At 40.1% G+C, this 8,643-nt stretch overlaps 1 protein-coding gene across 1 annotated transcript; it reads right to left on the bottom strand.

Moving 5' to 3' along the window:
- Window positions 1–692: 692 nt before the first annotated feature.
- LOC148999200 (germin-like protein 9-3) lies at window positions 693–1,426 on the bottom strand. The gene has a single exon (XM_089141381.1). It carries the CDS (start codon window positions 1,345–1,347, stop codon window positions 733–735), a length of 615 nt encoding a protein of 204 aa, XP_088997507.1. The 5' UTR covers window positions 1,348–1,426; the 3' UTR covers window positions 693–732.
- Between the last annotated feature and the right edge of the window lie 7,217 nt (window positions 1,427–8,643).

Below are 8,643 nucleotides of genomic sequence, written 5' to 3'. Positions count from 1 at the left end.
CATTTTTCTTATAGGAGATTCTTTCATCAATTCCGTCTTTCTTAGAGGAGATTCTTCCATCAACTCCATCAAGTTGATTCCCCCCCCCCCCTCTTTTTGGGGGTGGAATGAGGTGCCATACTTGATCAGCATTTATGCCACTCTGATTGAATTCATTACTGATGATGACATTCATGGTCTTGCATGAAAACTTTTATACCGGCCTTTCTGTCAATGGTTTTTGTGTTCATGATTTGGACTCAAATTGCTTGTAGCTATGGATGTGTCGGCCATCATTTAGCTGAGTAAAGATGTGTGCCGAGTGTTGGTCAGCTAATCCCCACACCGTTGGACGATTTAAAATTTAAAATTTGTTTTTAAAACTTGTTTTAATTCCACACCATTGTAGCTGCAAACGACTTGAATCCTGATGACTCTTCTTCAAGATCACGCGATTGCATATAGAAATAAAGTTGGTACTCTATTTGTTTTAAAGTTTCATTATCAGCCATATTATTTTTTTGTAGATGCTTGCATGTAGTGCTTTATGTTTCTTTTCATTAATGAAGTTCCAAACATAACCTCCCCCGACCCAGACACACAAAACAATAACAGAGAATTTCCAATATTGCTAGTCCTTCCAACTATAGAAGAGCCTTCCAGTACATGATGAAGAACCCCTTTATTTTACTTTATTTATTTGCTTACTATGCTTACAGCTGAGAATTAAATTGATCAGGGAAGCAGTAGTCTTCAGCTTTGGTTGTTGGTCTTGAGTTGCTGGAGAGTGTCAGCAGATATCTTGAAAGCCTTGGTGAGAACTTCATCAGGGATGTTGGATGCAAAGAGGTTCTTAGGAAGGGAGACTGTACCAGCATTGGAACTGGCAAAAGCAGAGACAGCAACAGCCTTGTTGGTCTTGTCAAAGTTGGCTTGGTAGTGAGGCAGTCCCTTGGGGAAAACAAACACATCGCCCTTCTGCAACACATTCTTGTAGAGTTTTCCACTGCTGTCTGTGGAACCAACAGTTAAGGAACCATCCACAACAAACAGTATCTCTGCTCCCCTTGGGTGAGTGTGAGGAACGTTCACAGCCCCAGCCTGGAACTCAAGGAGCTCCATGGACACTCCAGTGCCATCAAGAGCTGGGAAATTGCTTACTGTAACAGCTTTACGGCCTAAGCCATTGGTTGAAGAGGATGCAGCGCCTCCCCGTAAGCCAGTGTAAGTGAAGAAGGCTCCATCAACCTTGCTGTCATCGGTTCCCTCAGGGATGTTAAAGTCAGAGAGTGATTCAGGGTCTGAAGCATCAACACTGAAGATGAATATGAGAGCAAGGGCTGCTAAAACAACAGCAGATTTTGCCATTTCCACTGAGCGTGCTTGACCTAACACCTAGTGTGGATAAAACTAATGCAGTAAGAGAGTTATGGTGCGAATTCTTGATACCAAGTTAGGGTATTTATAGTAGTAGATTTCAAACAGATAATGCAACACTCTGACAGTGCTTTTCCACTTTGTAAAACACTAACATCAGTTTAGTGGTTTCCATCCTCACCAAGCACCTTATATATTGATTATGATTCTTTTACTAGCAAGAATCTTTTGTATTCGCCATTAGCATCATGAAGTTCAAACTGTATTGCAAGCTCCGTGCATCATCAATATGAACCCCTTTAAGCGTTAGAAAGGATTTGCTAAAGAATATACTGCTGATGAGTAGTAATGTCCAACTTAGCTGATACGATTTCAATTATTGTCAATTAGGATTTACTTAAAGCCTTTGTATAGATATTCTCTTTCAATCAATGTTGAAGACACAATTTGAGAAACACAAGACAGTAGGTCTCTTAATGAGATCCCAACAGTATTTATATAAAGAGATGTAAATACATCACACAGATATAATAAACCCAAGTATGGGTCCTAGTCCCTAATACCCTCCTGCAAAGTCAATGGTCATTCCAGGAGCTTGAGTTTGGACTGTGGAAAACAAAAGTGAGATGGAGAGGAACCCTTAGTCAAAATGTCAACAGGCTGATCAATAGTAGTGTTACGAATAAGATACACACGTGAGGACACACACGAGTATAGGATCGGTTTGTCACTCGGCCTATCTCCCGGCTAATAGGTCGAGACTGATCTTGGTTGAATAAAACCAATTAGGAATGCTGCACCAACGCTAAGGCAAAAAAGGACATGTCAACACGAATAGAAACTCCTTGTCACATCCCTCTAGCCGATACCCTATCTGGAATACCCGGAGGTGTGATCTACAGTCCCAAAGATCAAGTTTAGGGCGATCATATCCCACATTGCACAATAATATAATCAAGAGCAATAACAAATCATTGTATTAGAGTAATTAAGAAACAATCAAGTATGGAACTCAAAAGGATCACAAAAGAATATTAGAGTGCAGAATAAAATATACCAATCAAGGAGATAACTGTAGAGTATAGCCGAAAATAACTCAAAAGACCAATGTGGAAGGTAGATTGAATCTAAGATATTACAATTGAATAAACTATGGAAAGTAAAGAAACAAAGAAGTCTAAGGGTCAAATCAAGTCTTCCATCTGTTCTTCTTCTTCTTCTTCTTCTTCTTCTTCTTCTTCTTCTTCTTCTTCTTCTTCGATCTTCGTCTTCATCACCTTGGGTTTATGCACTTGCATTTTTGGATCTTCATCTAACTCTCGATCCCAACGGCAAGCAAGACGGTGTCTACTACTATCAATAGGAGCCATCAAAGTGATCCATACACGTGTATGGGTCGTACCACTAGTCACTAGCTTCTCTCATTGTGTCCGCAACTGTATTATATAAGGAAGGGTCCTCCATACTGGTGCACGGGATTTCTTTCGATCCTGCAAAGTCATCTAAAACCATATCTCCTAAAGGGTGAGCTCAAAAGAACTAAGCAGGCAGTTCAAACACAATTTAACAATTATTGTCACATCCACCCAGCCGGTACCCTACCTAGCATACCCGAGTGTGTGATCCACAGCTCCAAAGATCAAGTATTGAGGAAACCAACCTCCCACCTTTACAATAACATAATCATGAACAAGACATAATCAATGTAACATTATATAGACAAAGAGATCAAGATAAGATGAACAGAATAACAATATAATCAGAGTGCGGAAAGAATGATACCAATATAATAATCAATGTAGAATAATCACATTTAGAGTTTGCGGAAAATCACTCCACATAACACATTGGAATGTAGCTCGAAACTAAAATAAAATATTACAATTGGTTCCCAAAAGAAAGGAAAAAAAAAAAGAAAAAAAAAAGAAGAAAAAGTAATTAAACTAAACTAAGGTCTCTTCTAATTTATAAATACAAATTCTAAAAATATGTGTCCCAGAATCCAAATAGTGAGCAACTAACTAGCACACGAGTGCAACTAATCCTGACGTGATATGTCTTCACCCATGAGTTCTTCGCTTTCGTAGTCACCAGCTTGGGAGTAGCATGCATCATTAGCTTGTGCTTCATAGTACTGGCCTTCATATTCGTGAACACTTGCAGGATAGTCTAACAAAAATATTTGCAAAAAGGAGTGAGTTCAAAAGAACTTAGCAAGGCAAGTTATATCCATAGTAACTTAGTAAACATGATAGCAAAACATAACATGATGCAAGATGATATGAGACAGACAATGTATGTATGAATCTAACTCTATATATGCCAGTCTTTATTGGATGACATGCTTTAAGTCATAGCACCATACCCATCTGAGTAGGTCTCAACTCACTCTCCCTCAACCATCTCGATATCTTGGGTTCTCCGGTGGTAATTGGGTCCTGCATCCCTTTCGGACATTTCTTGGCTGGGGTTTAGGTCACCGATCTCTCACATCACCATTGGTTTGAGTATTGGTGCATGTCAAGGTAAAACCTAAGCAAATGCAAGTCATCTACTTGGTTATATCAAGTCAGAGTCAGATACTTACATTCCTCCCCTCTCGGGATCCTTTCCGGTATCCTTCTCACTAGAGTCAGTGAATGCTATGGTTACAACCAACTCGGACTACGGACTCATCAACCCTATTTGTCATCCATAAGTAATAAATGAAAAAATCTCATGTCCTCTAACGGATTTCACACCGGTCTTGAGTGCCCATGAGCCCAAGTCCACTACTTGCGACCCTACCAATGAATGGCCCCCACAATGTGATACATGTCCTCTCACAGGTTGGTTACCGGTCTTGAGCGCCCACAAACCCACATTGCTACCATGGGTTACTCGGTCTCAATACCCTTCCAAATCGGGTTTGGTATAACAGGGACAACCTATCACATCCACCCAGCCAATACCTTATCTGGAATATCCGAGTGTGTGATCCACAGTCTCAAAGATCCTGTATTCGAGGAAATCATCCTCCCACATTTACAATAATATAATCAAGAACAAGATTATATCAAATGTTAACTTTATTAATCAAAAGATCAAGAATACAATCAGAGTGTGGAAAATGATACCAATAGAATAAATCAAATGTAGAATGAGGCGGAAACTCACTCCACAGTAGTAGCGGAAAAGTAGATAAAAAAGGAAGATTACAACCGGTTCCCAAAATAAAAAGGGGAACAAACTACTAAAGTCTCAACTAGTTTAATAACGATCAAAAAGAGAATGAGACGATGTCCCATTGCTGGCACACAAGTGCTAAAGTCGAACTACTCCTGATAAGTATCAGTCTTGTACTGATAGTCTTCACGAATGTAGTTGCCACAACTAGTACCATGAATCATCAACTTGGTCTTCATAGTATTGACTATCATAGTCAACATTAGTAGTACTTGTAGAAAAGTCTAACAAAAGATGTTGCAAAAAGGAGCGAGTTCAAGAAAACTCAGCAAGGAAGTTCAATCCATAATAACATAATAATACATGATCGCAAATCATACCGAATGTAATATGATATGAAACGGACAATGCAGATATGCTTCTAACTCTATGTATGCTGGTCTCTATTGGCAGACACGCATTAAAATAGAACACCATACTCCTCTGGGTAGTCTCAGTCACTCTTCCCTCAAAGCTCTGATGCACATTTTTTGGATTCTCCGTGGTAATTGGGTCAAGGCATCCCTCTCGAACATTCCATGGCTGGGGTTTAGGTCAACACTATCGCTCACCACCATTGGTATGAGTACTAGCGCATGTCAGGGTTATACTTAGCCAAATGCAAGTCTTCTACTTAGTTATATCAACTTAGATCTAGATACTTCCATTCCTCCCATCCCGGGATCCTTTCTGGTATCCTTCTCCCTAGAGTCGGCTTATCTTTATGGTAGCCACCAAGTCAGACTACGGACTCATCAACCCTATTGGTCAGTTACATCAAGTTAACAAGAAGTTCCCGTTTCCTCTCACGGATCATTTCACTGGCCTTGATTTTAGGGGCCCTTGTTCCATTTCTGCAAATGTACCAATGAATGGCCTCTCATTGATATTACACATCAGTATTGATTGTCCACAATTTGATTCATGTCCTCCTCACGGATATTATGCACCACTATTAAGTATCCACAAATCCCCATTGCAACCATGGGTTGCTCGGACTCAATTCCCTTCCGATCGGGTTTGATATAACAGGGACATCCTAGCCAAACACTTCTATACATGCCTTATGTATGTCAATCAATAATCAGGGAAAGTGCCAAGGGGCACCATAGGAAAATGTCCCATACCACCTCTGTCACATCCCGCCCTAAATCCACCAAGGGGATACCCTATCTGGATTACCCGGGGAGTGAATTACAGTCCCGCCGATCAAGTTTAGGAACGATCATAGTCACTTAGCATAATAATATAATCAAAAGCAAGATCAATTCCTTGTATCCAAATAATTTAATAATAAAAGTCGAGAAAGTACCTCAGAAGGATTCACAAATAACATCAGAGTGCGGAAAGGATTTCATTAGAATAAACAATCAAGTGTGAAAAGGAGGGAGGAAACCCGTCCTATAATATTAGCGGAAGCTGAAACGACTAAAAGTAAAGGTTACAACCGATTCACCAAATAACAAGTGAAACAACTAAGTTATAGTCCTGACAATTCAAATTAAAGGTTAAAAAGGGAATGAGGCAACATCCCATCCCTAACACACAAATATAAAACTGAACTGCTACAAACAAGTCCCGATCTCGGTCTACTCGTTTTTATCAACTAGTTCATCACCACCAGTATGATACATGTCTTCAACTCGGCCTCCAGAGGGTTGACTGCCACAGTAAACAGTGGTAGTACCTGTAGAAAAGTCTAATAAAATATGTTGCAAAAATGAGTGAGTTCAAAAGAACTCAGCAAGGTAGTCATTCCATAAAATATAAACCATATGATACATGCCATAACATGATGCAATATGATATGGAACACATGATGCAAGTATGGTTCTAACTCTATGAATGCTGGTCTCTAAGGTAGACATGCTTTAAGTCATTGCACCATACTTCTTTGGGTTGTTTGTCACTCTCCCATTCCATATCTTGGGAATGCCAGGGGAATAGCGGTAAAGTCATCTAAAAAACCATGGTAAGGGGATCGGTCACCGCTCTCTCACATCACCATTTGGTATAAGTACTGGCGCATGTCACAGTAAAGCCTAGCCCAGTGCAAGTCATCTACTCAGTGATATCATCTCAGATCCAGATATGTCCATTCCTCGCCCCCGGCGATCCTTTCCAGTATTCTTCATACTAGAGTTAGCGAAATCCCGGATTACGGACTCATCAACCCTATCGGTCATCCACAAATAGTAAACGGGAAGCTCTCACGTCCTCTCACGGGTTGGTTACCGGTCTTGAGCGCCCGTGAGCCCAAGTCTATCCATTTGCAACCCTACCAATAAATGGCTCCCACAATGAGATGTATGACCTCTCACGGGTTGGTTACCGGTCTTGAGCGCCCACAAATCCCCACTGCTACCACAGGTCGTTCGGTCTCAATGCCCTTCGATTTGGGTCTGATACGACAGGGACATCCTAGCCAAACAACTAGACAATCCTATGTATGTCATTCAATAACCCGAGAAAGTGTCGATGGGCACCTTCGGAGAACATCCCATACTATTCCCTCCGGTGCTCAAGGACAGAACCGTGAATAGGACACTCCCCAATCCCAAGTTATACGTAGGCAATCACATATTCAAGTTCATCACTTCTCATGCATCCAATACATCTTCATAATACAAGTTAAATCATGTTATTGAAATGAATCATCATAGACATAAGTAAACAAGAATAGTAATGTAACATGACAAGAGTATAAAGATTTCAATACTACTGTTTTAACACATACATAACAGTCTTATAAAGATTAAAAGTAATCAAGAGATTCTATTCATAAATAAGAACGTGAATCATAAGTTGATGATCTATATGCTTATGGAGATAACCATCCTTACCTTAGGTTGAGTTGATGATGAATTGAGAATACCAAGAATTAGTCCAAAAGAATTGTTAAGACCCTAAACAAACATCAATAATAAGTTAGAGAAGAAGTCGGGAAGATCGGATGTCAATTAGATCAAAACTGGCCAAGGTTGCTGTCAGCAACAAGTTTGGTCGATGGTCTTCGTCGATGGTATCGACCAAAAGGATCGACCAAAATTGTCTTCGGGACAGAATAGTGGATTTTGGGGATTATGGTCCGAAATGGGTCTTCCGGGGTTCGGATCGATCCGAAACTTGGAGGGGTGATTAATAACAATGTAAGAACACTACCTAGCAAGTATTATCACAATCCAATGGTCCAAATGAAAACCCCCAAATTGAGGTCCTATGTTCTAAAGACAAGAATCTTAGCATTCATGAGAAATTGATGTAATTGAAAGGGAAGCTAGAGAATTAGTTGGGGAATAGGTTAGGAACATGATTAAAATCATTTGCAAGCCAGAGATTAGACTAATCATACTCCACATCTTAGTTTAGTATAAGAAATCAAGTTATTAAGCAAGGAATCATGGTAATGTATATGTAAGGATCAAGATGCAAGTGAGGCATAGCAAGAATGAAGGAAAAGCAAGTATAAATGGGAAGAGACGTTCATGGCAAGGTGTTTGCAAGGTTGCAGCACCTTGGCCATGGTCTCAACAGTAAAAAGAAGAAGAGAAGTGGGTAGGATACAGAGAAAGAGAGAGAATCATATCTTAGAAGATGATAGTTGGAGAAAAGAGACAATGAATATTGTAGAAGATCATCACCCAAGCCAAAGAGGAGCCTAAGAGGAGCCTTCCCACGTTCTCAAGTGTTGAAATGAGTAAAATATCATTCTAGGTTCGAGGTTTCACTTAAATAGATGAAGGAATATCCAAAAAGAATCTTTTTCTCAATTCTGGGTAACTTTGGTCGATGGTTTTGGTTGATGGCATCGACCAAAAGGATCGACCAAAACAGGTAACAGGTTTCAGCAGAAAATCCAGAAAGAGTTCAGCAACTTCGAACAGAGATTCAGAGGGCTATACAAGGTCAAATTGAGTGAGGTTTTCTCCTACAAATCAATCAAGAAGTCTAGTTTCCAGAAATACTTTTGGATCAAGCATGGGAGTTCATTAGTTCCACCAACTAAGCTCACCTTCTTCGATGCGCAAGCAGGATTTGCCAGACATAGTTCAGCAACTTCGGACAGGGATTTGGAGGGCTATA

The sequence above is a fragment of the Hakea prostrata genome, unplaced genomic scaffold, assembly GCF_041222555.1.
Source record: "Hakea prostrata isolate BN-2017 unplaced genomic scaffold, UWA_Hpros_2 contig_25, whole genome shotgun sequence".
In the NCBI taxonomy this organism is placed as follows: Eukaryota; Viridiplantae; Streptophyta; class Magnoliopsida; order Proteales; family Proteaceae; genus Hakea; species Hakea prostrata.
The sequence above is the reverse complement of the archived record's forward strand: the minus strand, read 5'-3'. Positions and strand labels throughout refer to the sequence as shown.

Excerpts from the sequence above, each read along its gene's own strand:
- LOC148999200 (XM_089141381.1), bottom strand. The coding sequence starts at position 1,347 with ATGGCAAAATCTGCTGTTGTTTTAGCAGCCCTTGCTCTCATATTCATC.